The sequence below is a fragment of the Mauremys reevesii genome, linkage group 10 (assembly GCF_016161935.1).
Source record: "Mauremys reevesii isolate NIE-2019 linkage group 10, ASM1616193v1, whole genome shotgun sequence".
Lineage (NCBI taxonomy): Eukaryota > Metazoa > Chordata > Testudines > Geoemydidae > Mauremys > Mauremys reevesii.
Window position 1 is genome coordinate 29,733,155 of NC_052632.1, and position 14,246 is coordinate 29,747,400.

Consider the following 14,246-nt stretch of genomic DNA (forward strand, 5'->3'; position numbering starts at 1 on the left):
AGGAGACAGGTCTAAATGACCAAATAAGTCTTTACCACTTCTAATAGCTATGACTTATGATACACCAAGAAAAATCAGTAAACTTTACTTTAGCTTGAGGAAATGCAATAATTCAGATATTGCTCGGAAGTCCAGGAAACTAGAAATGGAGTGAAACAGTCAAAACTGAAGCTGAGGCAGGTAACTGCCTCCTAGAAGTAGCTGCACTTAGATTACACTTTGCAGTAGTAGAGCCCAAAGAGAGAAACCATCTTTATTCCAGTTGCTTTCTTAGGCACTGATCTTATTATTCTGATGTGTGTGGGTGAACCCTGCATCCTCATGAAGCCCCACTGAAGTCACTTCAACCCCAGTCCTGCAAAGACTCTCATTTGGAGCTTAAACTGACACACTGTGATTAGTACCATTGGCTTCAGTGTGACTATTCACAGTGTGTTAGTTTAAGCACATGCGTAAGTCTTGGCAAAACTGGGGTCTTCTTGTGTGTGAGATACGGCAGCAAGCTAAATGATAGATATCTAATAAATCAAACATTTATTTATTTAAAAATTGTTCTCATCGAGAGCAATCACCATCTTACATTTGTGAGAGTCTTAGGAGGGCATGTAATATATACCAATGAAACATCTGTCAAAGAGGCCCCCATGCAGGCACAGAGATCTGCCTGCGTGCATCATAATGCAGGATCAGGCCCTTAGTTTGCATACATTTTCTATGAAATAACCAATTATAAAGATAGAGTGTAATTAACCCCCCCCCCGCCATATACTAGAAATATGGTTAAAAGAAATTACGTTTGAATATGTTGAAGCTCAGGCAGTATCAACTCAGCACACATCAAATAGATTAAAAACTGACGGACAGTGATGATTCCCCATTTACAATTACATTTTACAGTCTGAGAGTGTGTGACTGGTTCTTGGCCCTCTGCTATCTAACTTTTTATCAGTGACTCAGAAAAAAACAAAATCTTGCAGATGACACAAAAATTGGGGAAGTGGTAAATAATGAAGAGTGGGGCAAAAAATCAGTGGGTCCACTGGACGAACATAAGAACGACCATACTGGGTCAGACCAGTGGTCCATCTAGCCCAGTATCCAGTCTTCTGACAGTGGCCAGTGCCAGGTGCTTTAGAGGGAATGAACAGAACAAGGCAATCATCAGGTGATCCATTCCCTATCGTCCACTCCCAGTTTCTGGCAAACAGAGGCTAGGGACACTCAGAGCATGGTGGTGCATCCCTGCCCATCCTGGCTAATAGCCATCGATGGACCTATCCTCAATGAACTTATCTAGTTCTTTTCTGAACCCTGTTATATTTTTGGCCTTCACAACATCCCCTGGCAAAGAGTTCCACAGACTGACTGTGTGTTGTGTGAAGAAGTACCATATATACTCTTGTTCATAAGCCGAATTTTATATACAGGCATTATGAGATTTTAGGTCATTCAATAAATTGCCCTGTTCTGTTCACTCCCTCTGAAGCATCTGGTATCAGTTACTGTCAGAAGACAGAATACTGGGCTAGATGGACCCTGGGCCTGACCCACTATGGCCATTCTTATGTCCTTAAGAGGACAGGTGACTGATACAGAGCAAACTGGATCACTTGGTAAACTGGATGCAAGTCATTTGTGTTTCAATAAGCTCATAACATCCAGGAACAAAGAGTACAGGCCATGTTTATAGGATGGGGGACTCTATCATTGGAAGCAATGACTTTGAAAAAAACCTGGGGATCATGGTGGATAATCAATTGAACATGAGCTCCCAGTCCAGTGCTATAGCCAAAAAGAGTTCATCTGATCTTTAGATATATAAATAGGAGAATCTTGAGTAGAAGTAGGTCAGGTTAGATGATCTCTGTTTTTGGCACTGGTATGACTACTACTGGAATACTTTATTTAGTTTTAGTGTTCACAATTCAAGAAGGATGTTGAAAAATTGGAGAGGGTTCAGAAAAGAGCCAGGAGAATGATTCAAGGATTGAAAATCATGCCTTATAGTGAAAGACTCAAAGACCTCAATCTGTTTACTATGACAAAGAGAATGTTAAAGGGTGATTTGATCACAGTCTATAACTACCAACATGGGGAACAGAAATTTGATAATAGTGGGCTCTACAACCTACCAGATAAAGACAAAACTAGATCCAATGGCTAGGAGTTGAAGCTAGAACTGAACAAATTCAGACTAGAAATAAGGTGCACATTTTTAACAGAGAGGGTAATAAACCTGTGGGGCAAAATTACTAAACGTTGTGGATTCACCATCACTGGGCAATTTTAAATCAAGATTAGATGTTTTTCTAAAATATATGCTCCAATTCAAACAGGAATTGGTTCAGGGAAGACCTATGGCTTGTGTTATGCAAGAAGTCGGACAAGATGGTTGCAGTGGTCTCTTCTGGCCTTATGACCTATGAATCACTTATGCACTTTCATGTCTTCTACCAATGAAAAAGACTATATGTAGAAACATTTATTCCATAAGTAAAATTCAGAAGATGGTAATTTCTTACCAGTACTAACTCCTCCAGTGAAAATCCAGGCTCCTGTTGTCATGGCAGCCTTGATCAGACCTTTCCCAAATACTTGTTTCAATTTAGGTTGCAATTCAAAATTCTGGAGGCCCCCATGGACAGAGATTAAAAGCTTGGGAAGTTCCAGTTGCCAGTCTTTCACCATGAGATGAAGCAGAGAATCTGGTTTGGTGTCATACGACACACGTATATACTGCAAAATAGTTTGTAACAGTGCCTTAATATTACAGTGCTGTTTTCTTTGTTATACCTTCCATTGACTGAGAATTGAGGAATCAACAAGTCTAAAATGAGCAAGGAAGGATTTTAATGCTTTTTAAACATTGTATCACAAAGTTTCTATATTGCTTGTAATGAGAAGAATTAGTAAGCCTGAATCGCATTGCTCCGCTGTTGAGGAGCTGAGAATGTGCCATTCATTACACAGGGAACAAATATTTGATAGTAGTCAATCTAGCAGAGAAAGATATAATGTATGATCCAATGACTGGAAGTTGAAGCTAGACAAATTCAGAATAAGGCATACATTTTAACAGTGAGAGTAATTAACCACTGGAACAAATTACTATGGATTGTGGTGGTTTATCCATCACTGGCAACTTTTAAATCAAGATTGGGTGTTTTGCTAAAACAGTGTTTCCCAAACTTGGGACACCGCTTGTGTAGGGAAAGCCCCTGGCGGGCCGGGCCGGTTTGTTTACCTGCTGTGTCTGCAGGTTTGGCTGATCGCGGCTCCTACTGGCCACGGTTCGCTGCTCCAGGCCAATGGGAGCTGCTCCCTCGGCCCATGCTGCTTCCAGCAGCTCCCATTGGCCTGGAGCGAACCGGCCTGGCTCGCCAGGGGTTTTCCCTTCACAAGTGGCGTCCCAAGTTTGGGAAACACTGTGCTAAAAGATATGATCTAGGAATTTGTGTGTGTGTGTGTGTGTGTGTGTGTGTGTGTGTGTGTGTGTGTGTGTGTGTGTGTGTGTGTGTGTGAGAGAGAGAGAGAGAGAGAGAAGGTTCTGTGGCTAATGTTATATGGGAAGTCACACTAGATGATCACAGTGGTCTCTTCTGGCCTTGGAGTATAGGAATCTATGAAATCTATAAGTAAAAGAGGTTGCCATCTTAAAAACCCCAGCTTGGGTTGAAAAGGGGAAGTACTAAGTTTTCATTAGGATTTTGAACTAGGAGAAATTACCTCCCTGAAAAAGATCAAGATGTTTTCTTTGATTAATCGAATCCTGTTTTGACTACCAAACTAGAGTCCTTACCTACATTGCCAAAGTTGGCTTATGCAACATTTCATTGTTTTGTTAGTTTTTCTACCTCTTAAGCATTGGCTTTTTATATTATATTTACTTCTAAAATCACGACCTTATGGCAATTTCTTTTTAAACTACTGGCATTCTATTAAACAGGGATGGGAGAACCATATGTGTTTGTTTTCTGTAACTTTTATTGGTTTTGCAATATGTTGTTCTCCTTTGCACCCCAGCGTCTCTCATTTGGCAGTCTTACAGAGAGGCCATGGGACAAACATGCACAGGGAGCAATTCCAGGAGTGGCTCTTTCTAGAACAGCGATCAGGCACAGAGGAATGCTTGAATGGAGAAGTTTGGATTGCGGCTATGTATACTATACCTGCTCTGCTGAAAGACACAAGACTCTAGTCTCCAACATTGTCAAGCTTGGATCAGGCCCTCAGTGAGCTGGGGATCTAGATGACAGATGTTTGTATAGCATGTGTTCCGTTCCTTACCATGGCCTTATTTGAATGTCCACCTCCCTGGAACTCAAGATTTCCATAGGCATCTGTTGGACATGTTTGGGTGTGTTTACTGACGGACCATTTTTCTGGCTGAGGTTCCAATTGCTTTGTTTCCTCTCCATTTTTGTTAGCTGCTGTACTTGGAGGAATTGGAATATGTTGACTAATAAGCTGGCCACAGCAGCACCTGAAACCAAAGTTAGATTTTGCACTGACGATGAACATATTGTCTCCAATATCTGATAGTGTCCTCTTTAAAAAAGAAACCAAACTCCCCCCGAAACAAAAAATTTGATTTCAGACACAAATGATTCTGGCTTACCTACCTATTTTGTATCTGGCATATAGGACTTTCTATAAGTCACTGAAACACCTCCTCTGAGCCAAACCTAAGCACACATACCAAACCCACTTTTCAGAGGTACCGGCTCACAGATGTTGCTTAGTGCTTAAGGACTAAATGTTTCACATCACTCCTGTAAAAGGATTGGACCCTGAGGGTCTGGTTCCTGTGCTGGGGAAAATAGCAGCTCTGTGGAGCCTGTCTCCCTTTTTCTGCTGCTATACACAATGTGGCTAACCTGTGCAACAGCATAAGGGGGCACCTTGAACCCCCTTCCACTTCTGGGTGGCCACTCAGGCAGGGCACAATTTAGCCAATTGATAATACAGCAGCAGTAATACTAAGTATTACAGTACAACTACATCCAGAACAATAAGGCCATGCTACCTTGCTTCATGAACCAGGATTGTACCACTCTCTGGGCTTCTCATCTATCTCAGAATCCAATGTAAAGTTGTGTTCTGGTTTTATGAAATCTCCAAGGAGTTGCTACATTCTGCTTCTCTGGGCTTATCTCCATCTTCTTCCCCTAACACTCATTCCAATCCTCTGGTATGGGCCTCCTCTCTGCTCCTTTTCTTCCATTCTATGCAGAGTGTGCAAGTGTATGAGCTTGTCAACACAGTGGAGTAATGCACCTTAGGGTGTGTGATTTCTAAAGTGCATTAATGTGTTGCACTGTGTAGACCAGGCCTGCACAACATACGGCCTATGGGCCGCATGTGGCCCATGCGGGCTCACTGTGTGGCCTGCAGGGGGTGAGCAGGCAAGCGGCGGGGTGGGGCAAGCCAATGGCTGGCTGGCTGGCGGGCGGGTGGATGGGGTGGTGAAGAGGCCAGTGTCAGGCTGGGGAGTGAGGGTGAGTCAGCAGCAGGGGGCAGGGGCAGCAGCAGAAGGTAAGAGGCCAGCGGCGGGCAGGCAGGTGAGCTGGCGGTGGAGGGAGCAGGCAGGCTGGCGGCAGACAGGCAGGTGAGCTGGCGGTGGCCGGGGGGCGACGAGGAGGCGAGCGAGCATCAGGGGGTGAGTAGGCGCGCCGGGGGGTTGGGTGGATTATGTGCTGAGCGGGCAGGCTGTGGAGCTGGTGGTGGTGGGGGAGGAGGGGACTGAGGAGGTGAGCGGGAGGAGCGGGGTGAGTAGGCGAGCTGGGGGGGGGTGGGGGGATGACGAGCCAAGTGGGCGGGCAGTGGTGGTGGGGCTTTATACTTCGGGGGGTGAGGAGGCGAGCGGCGAGTCGGTGGCTGACCTGTTCTACTGATCTTGTCTCTCATAAATATTGGTCCTTTTTGCTGCTTTTCTCTGGGCTGGGGGTTGTCCAAATGATGCTAAGAGGGGTTCCCAAAGGAAGGTGCTTGCTTCTAACCCCTGAGGCTGTCAGTATGTCTGCTTTTCTCTAGTCAGTCCACTTGACAAATTTGATTGTCCTTGGTCTGGCTCCCATCCCCTCACCAAGGGTTGCAGTTGCCTGGAGGTGCTGCCTTCCACGCCTTCCTCATTCACACCTCATTCATTCAACAGGGCAATTGATTACAAAGTGGGGGGAAGATCTTATTCTACTTCTAGCAAAAAGACATTTTTCTTTTACCTTAATTATACTACCTTAGGGGCCCGCTATAACATATTACCAAGGTTCAATACCGCTGTTTCGGTGGGGCGGTGCTGGGGGGCGGGGCGAGGGTGTTTCCGCGGGGCTGGGTGGCGCTGGGGTGGGGGAGTGTTTTGGCGGGGACCGGTGGGTTTTGGCCCTCAGCTGTTTTCTTTGGAGTAATATGGCCCTCGCTGCTTTACGAGTTGTGCAGGCCTGGCGTAGACCCTGCTGGTCTCTAATAGTACTATATTAAAGCACACTATGGTACTTTTAGTGCACTTCAGCAGTTTCCCCATGGACTAACTAATGAGCAACACATTAGTTTGTTTTAGAAATTCCTCCTCCCCCAGCCCAGCGTACACTGCTGCTCTGTGTAGACAAGCCCTCTGCCTCACTTTCACTTTTGCTCCCTTGCCTTCTTTTCCTCAAGCACAGTGAATAGAAATCAGCTTCAGCTACATCATGTACGTTCAGAACAATTCCATTGACTTCAGTGATAAGTATTGTTTTATCTACCAATGTAAATGCTTAAAAATTGTCACCTGTTAACATCTTTGTTGTTGGCAATTATGTAGATGCATTCTCTTTTTGAAAAGGTCTTCTCTATCCAAGCCTTTTGACCCTGAAATAGGAAAAGGGAAATAAAATATGGATATATTTGCTGAGTGGCCAATACTGTAAAATGTCTACTTCTAGTTTCCTTCCTGAAATATAGCTTTGATTGTCAAATGAGATATTTACAATGCACGTTTCAGGAGGATAGACTCCTTAAATTCTAATAGGGTACTCTCATCTACTGAGGAAAGCATGAACTCCTTCACCAAGGCATAGTGGGAGAAGAAAAGGAGGACACTAAGTATAAAGACAAATTGGAATTGTGTGGGACCATTTTCCCTGCAAATGCAAACCAGAACTCATTATATCAAGCTCACAATGTTTTTCAAACAGGAATTGTAGACGAGCTAAAACAATGCCACAGTTCTGTGCAATGCAATTAGAAAGTCCATTGCAGCAACATAGTTCAATTAGATTTGAAAACAATGTATGGAGAGTACAGCTCAGAAACAGCTGTATACCAAGGTTTCCCAAACTCTGCGCTTGCGGTCCCCATTCTCAAAACCTGTAACCTTGACCCTGAGCAGGCAAAACTTTGTCACCATTCTAACACCAAAACGAACTAAGTATGAAGATTTGAAAAAAAGACTTTGATTTTAAAGAGGTACAAAATGTTAACCACAGTCACAATTCAAGGATATGGATAAACCTGTCTTCTGGATGAAATTCATATTCTGTCCCTGGAGAGAAGAGTTTACTTCACTAAGGTCCCCAAAGAAGCAAAAGCATGTCACCAAAGAATAATTACTTAAATAACCAGCAAGGAGAGAGAGTTGGTCATTTAGAAAAGCCTGTATTCTTGCTCTTATTTCAAACAGTCAAGCTATCAATGTACCAGGTAAAAGTTACCTCCCTTCATTTTGATAGGAGTTGCTGGTGAATGGAACCCGTGCCATCTTAGAGCATTGCAAAAGTCAATAATTCATTAGACAGCACTTAATGAAATTCACTACAGCTTTATGAACCACATGGAACAGGTTATCAGGCATTTTCTTAGCATCGGGAATTTGATGGCATCTGAAACAATGCAGCCCTCAGGGATTAGATACAGTGCTGTGGACCAGTATGGCCTGGACTTCCTTCCTTCCACACATTGCTTTGGCACCATCCGTGTAAATTGCAATACGGTCTGAACATGGAATGAAAATCGCAATGAACATGGAAATATTTGTTTTCCAAACATTTTAAATGAATATTCTCCTTGTATGTGTTTGGCACAGCTTTAGAAGACAGCAAGTCTTTTGCAATAGTACCAGCAGAAATATAGCTCAAATATGCTGGAAGGTTTGCAGCATCAAAGACATTGGATATTCATGAAGCTGAATTGCTGAGTAATCACTTTTCCTCAGTTTTGAAATCAGTTCGCTCTCTGATTTCTTGAGCCATGTGGTTAATATGGCATAAAACAGTGCTTTCTGAGAAAATATAGCTGCTTCAGCCTCTGCAACTTCTGAAACCATGTATTGTGACAAAGTTTCTCTTCTACCTTGGTGGGTCCTGCGCTTCTTGGCGGATTTGCTCACCTCAGTGATCTTCCCCTCTGGTGGAACCCACAGTCTGGGTCAACTCCTCCTGTGTCTGATCAGGAGTTGGGAGGCTTTGGGGGAACCCGGGCCCACCCTCTACTCCGGGTTCCAGCCCAGGGCCCTGTGGATTGCAGCTGTCTATAGTGCCTCTTATAACAGCTGCATGACAGCTACAATTCCCTGGACTACTTCCCCATGGCCTCCTCCAAACACCTTCTTTATCCTCACCACAGGTCCTTCCTCCTGGTGTCTGATAATGCTTGATTGTATGGTAATTCCTCAATCCTCCAGCAGCACACCCTCTCAGTCTCAGCTCCTTGTGCCTCTTGCTCCCAGCTCCTTACACGCACTTCTCTCCTCTGGCTCCTCCTCCCCTGACTGGAGTGAGCTCCCTTTTTAAACCAGGTGCCCTGATTAGCCTGCCTTGATTGGCTGCAGGTGTTCTAATCAGTGTAGCTCTCTCCACTGCCTTCTAGAAAGATCTTAATTGGCCCTAGGTGCCTTGATTAACCTGGAGCAACTGCCTTTTGGTTACCACGGTGCTAGGGATTTGTTTAGCCTGGGGCTAACATACCTGTTCCTCAGTACTTTACTGTAGCCATCTGGCCTTGCCCCATCACAGTATATTGTGAAGGAAAGTCTAAGATTTTCTGTAATGTTAAATGACTTTTGCAGTTACATGATTGTACAGATATCAGATAAGATGTCTGAAGGGCACTCGTACTGACAATGCCAGTGTGAGTAATCAAGTCTTTCTAGGCTTTCTTTCCCCAAAAGTCCACAATCCAATTCAATATTCTCTTTTTAAATATTGCAATAACTTTGAAGACATCATGCTCTTGGCAGCAACCAGCATTTTACAGCACATTACAATCAGTGGTTTCAAATCAACTGATATAAAACCCATGTGTCATTCTATGCTGCATTTACTTTTACTTTTCTGAGCTGTTGTAATCTGTTGCTGCTACCTTCATTTTGAAACCATCAATCTTTCTGAATCAACCCTTGGCCAGAAGTGAGCTCCACAGACTGAATGATAGATGCAATGTGGTTACGTGACGCTCAGCAGTGCTGTCATCCAGTTCGATAGCATATTTTGCCATTGTTCATGTGCATGGGTAGTTGTGCTTTGTGGTACACATTAAAGAACGTTTTTAATTGGACTTGTACCATTTTGTGTTAGGTAAATCCAGGCACACCCACATAACCATCCTCCCATAAGAGATTAATCATGTTTCACTAGCCGAGTCTCTAGCAGCCTGTTTCACATGCACACATGTGCTGTGCTAGTCTACACCAAACCCCTAGTTGGGGTACTCATATCAATGTAGAGGTTTTAAAGGGGGAACGGCATTCCAGGCTTGTGTTTATCCATTTTTTTGCCATTTAAAATATACTGAATTTTGTGTGTGAGACCTTTCATAACTCCCCTCCCTGGGTGCTCAGCTACGGTAGAAATGAGGGCCATGTAAGTGCCTGGATAGATAGATACATCCTCTCCATGAACCCCTCAAGAGATCTGTAACCCCCAGATTTGGAAACCCTACTGTAAGCATTTCAGGGGAGATAAGTTCAGGATGTGTTGATAAGCGATGCTGTGCATGTGACTCCTCCACACAGAATACTGAAAAGACAACCTGACAATCATCAGAACAACTGGATTGTACACCATCAATGCAGGTTGTTATTTCACCCTGTTCTTTTTACTCTGCAAAGAGAGCCAACTTTTTGTTGCTACTTGATCTTCTTCACGGAGAAGTATTAAAGTTGGCTACGATTTGGAGCAAGAACCTGAAGTCTAAGGGTACGTCTACACTACGGGATTATTCCGAATTTACATAAACCGGTTTAACAAAACAGATTGTATAAAATCGAGTGTGCGCGGCCACACTAAACACATTAAATCGGTGGTGCGATTTCTGGAGCATTGCACTGTGGGTAGCTATTCGTAGCTATCCCATAGTTCCCGCAGCCTCCCTTTGAATTTCGGGTTGAGATCCCAGTGCCTGATCAAAAATCATTGTCGCGGTGGTTCTGGGTAAATGTCCCAGTCACTCTTCCGCTGGGAAAGCAACGGCAGACAAGCATTTCATGCCTTTTTTCCTGGAAGATGCCATAGCATGGCAATCATGGAGCCTGTTTCGCCTTTTGTGACTGTCACCGTATGTGTACTAGATGCCGCCACAGAGGCGATTCAGAAGTGCTACACAGCTGCATGCTTTTGCTTTTGCATGATAGCAGAGATGGTTATCAGCCATATTGTACCATCTACCATACCATAAATTGGTAATAAGATGGGCATGGCTACCAGTCCTTTGCACTGTTCCATTTGCTGCTGTGCATAAGTGCCCCTGGCTGCTCTGGGAATGACTCCTGAGTCAATCCGTATCTAAAAATAGAATCAGTCCTGCCTAGAATATGGGCAAGTGTACTAGAGAACCACTGTATCAGAGAACCAGAGAGCACAGCTGCTCTGTGTCAGATCCTGCATAGATTATGAGCTGTATGCTATTCACAGGGGGTGCTCCTGCAACAACCCCACCTGTTCATTCCATTCTTCCCCAGCCTTCCTGGGCTACCATAGCATTGTCCCCCCACTTGTGTGATGAAGTAATAAAGAATGCAGGAATACTTGTTAGTGAGAAATGAGTGGAAGGCAGCCTCCAGTTGCTATGATAGTCCACATAGGACATTAAGGAGTGTGGAGGAGAGGAGCCCAGGATCCTGCTGCTAGTCCAGGGGCAGTTGAATCTTTTCTTTACACATGAAGGGTGGGGGCTGATGAAGCTCAGCCCCCTGTTGCTATGATGATGATGGTTATCAGCCATATTGTACCATCTACCAGGAAAAATTAGGACCAGGCGCCCTTGATTGACCTAACAGATGCTGGTCATCATGGTTACCAGTCCTTTTGCACTGCCCCATGTGCCAATAGGCTGATGACGAGGACAGATACCAGTCGTATTGTACCATCAGCCAGCCATAGCATGGGCAGGGATGTTGGTGTTGAGTGCTGCACCATCGCGTCTATCTGCAGCATTCAGTAAAGATAGGGTGACATGTAAAAGAGTCAAGAGAGGATTGTTTTCCCTTTCACTTAATTGCCTAGCTATGCCCTGACCCAACACTGTTTTTGACCCTAGAAGCATTTGGAGCTCAGCCAAGAATGCAAATGCTTTTCAGAGACTGCAGGAACTGTGGGATAGCTTGAGTCCTCCAGTCCATGGGTCCATTTGATTCTTTGGCTTAGCAGTGCGCTGAGTCCCTGCTATGGCATCTGTCTGGAGATATTTAAAAATGATTTTGAATTGCGCTGATAGAACAGATTTGCCTGCCCTTACAGCGATCACGTCCGCATGGTCCATGCGGAGCTCTTTCTTTATTTTGATTTTTAACTGCATCACCACCCGTGCTGATCGGAGCTCCACGCTGGGCAAACAGGAAATATTCAAAAGTTCGCGGGGCTTTTCCTGTCTACCTGGCCACTGCATCCGAGTTCAGATTGCTGTCCAGAGCGGTCAGTGGTGCACTGCCACACTAACCCCAATCCGATATGTTAGAGCCCTTTATACCGATATAAAGGGCCTCTTAGTGTGGACGGTTGTGGCGTTAAATCGGTTTTATGCGCCTAAAACTGGTTTAAACGCGTAGTGTAGACCAGGCTTAAGGCTCTCTGTTCCTCATTTATGTTTGGAAGGAAAACTTTTGCGTTAAGTTTCTAAAGTGAGCTTTATCTGAAGTATATCTGAATTCCAGCTGTGCATTCATTGTATTATAGTTATTTTTAATAAAGTCTGTTATCTGCCACTGCACTTAAAAAAGCACTGCACACCCACACCTCGAATGCACCACATACAAATAATACATGATGTACTGCTGGCTTATTTTTTAGTGCTAATGAGAGGAAGGGAAAAGCAGGCATTACAGATCAGTGGAATAAAAACTCACAAAGCACGTTCGGTCAGCCTTTGAAGTTTCACTGCCCTTGTCTGTTTAATCTTCTTACTCAGAGCTTGATTATAATCCAGTGCAAATACTTAAGCAGACACATCCACTGTCAGAAAATAGGTACCTTACCCACTTATTTGATATGGATTCTGCACAATTCTGAAAAGCTGCTACGATCACTCTGCATGGGAATTTATTCGGTTTCTTGAGAAAAATATAAGCATGCATACTGTCCCTAGTGATTTGGAAAAACTAAATACTTTTTAACAGCCTCTGAACAGAAGAATTTTGAAAGGATTATGACAGATTAACTACAGTTTTCAGGCCAAGAGCCAGTGGGTGTATTTATGCTGAGAGACAAATAGGTATTGCCAGCAAGATCATGCCACTAAAGCGCTCTGCGGGTTTTCTACTGATCTGTAGGAAACACAAAAGTGCAACACCTAAACTTGTTGAGTGTACTGAAGTTCAAAACTGCTTATTATTACAAACACAAAATGCTCTAATCAAAACCGAATCTTGGAAAGACGCATTTCAAATGCTCAGTGGCATATTTATTGTCCTTTGTGAAAACTGACAAAGGTCTCTTCAATTAAGGTAAAACAAAACAAAACAAAACCTTTGCTAATTCTTGGCTTCCAGCCTCGAATCTACTGCGATGTCTGGAAAGAACATTAATTAATATTGGGCTTTATTCTCCCACCACAGGGTTTTGAGTAGTTCCCATTGCCATCAATGAAAGAGCCTTGTATCCTGCAGTGAGAATGGAGACCACTGTTGCTTAGTATGTTGACCATGCAGGTAATAAGACCTAGGCCTTCAAAATATGCTCAATAGTTAACCAGAGTTAAAAATAAATTTGAGCAATAATTAATGTTAGAGAAGCCACCTGTCCTTTTTGCTGTGCACTGAGAGCCCACAAAGCAGCCTGCTACTCATACTCAGAGAAAGGCAGGTACAGGACCAGAGATGTGCAGCACTATTGAATTAGTAAACAAATATTTTTCATGTTTGATACACGGTCTGAGGAGGAAATCCCATTTCACTCCAGCTGGCTGGTAAAATGAAATGAAAGTTATTTGGACTGTTTTGGAAAGTCTGATTAAACAATTACAGGGCTTGATCCTCTGTCCTTACTTCGGCAAAGCTCTCATTGAAGTTTTGTGTTAAGACAGCAAGCAGCACTGGCACCAGAGTTCTGTATGCGTTAGCTGAACCTGGAGAGAAGGAGACGTAAGAATCAAGCTACCCATCTGGAAATTTCATACTGCACTTTCCCCCCTCCACTCTCTATTTCATCGTCAGGTGCTGTGAATTTTCAGTTACTGTATATCTGCATGGAGCAATGGTGACATTTAGTGACCAACTGTATTAATCATAGTTGAATAGTTATTATAGATAGTGTGAGTTTCCTTGGGCCATGCCTCTCTTGGTTTCAGTGCAGATCCTCAACTGATGTAAACTGTTACAGCTCCATAAAGGAGCTATGACAAGTGACAATGGAATCTTCAGAGATTTTAGCTGCTACAATCTAAGTCTCGACCAAGTGTGTGGAAATTGCGGTGTGACAGATTTTCATGGGGACAGCAAAAGGCACATCCCTGACACACAGACCATCCTCTATCAAATTTAAATCCTCATTCCAAAGCATGGGGGCACTAGGGCTTTTCAAAGACAAGGTTGCCAGAATTTTTTAAAAATGGGGTAAACAATATTTTCCCTTAGCCTTGTTCTCAGAAAGAATGAACTATTTTGGCTGAAATAAAAAATAAATTAATAAAAAAAATATCAGCCCGAGGCAGACACTCAGCATGGAAAAGTTTAGCCTAACTGGTTCAAGTTTGGCACAATTAAATAATCTGAAACCAGGGTCTTATAATGGGAAATGTTGAGCAACCTTCATAACAGGCAGAGTGACCAGCCCCACCTATAA

At 43.6% G+C, this 14,246-nt stretch overlaps 1 protein-coding gene across 1 annotated transcript in view; it reads right to left on the reverse strand.

Moving 5' to 3' along the window:
• Positions 1-14,246, reverse strand: part of TRPM1 (transient receptor potential cation channel subfamily M member 1) — a 130,146-nt gene that overhangs the window by 64,960 nt on the left and 50,940 nt on the right. Inside the window, exons 2-4 of the mRNA XM_039490939.1 lie at positions 6,767-6,846; positions 4,288-4,483; positions 2,523-2,736 (exon numbers count right to left, since the gene is read on the reverse strand). Of these exons, the coding sequence (XP_039346873.1) occupies positions 2,523-2,736; positions 4,288-4,483; positions 6,767-6,846 (490 nt within the window). The remainder of the gene's footprint in view (positions 1-2,522; positions 2,737-4,287; positions 4,484-6,766; positions 6,847-14,246) is intronic.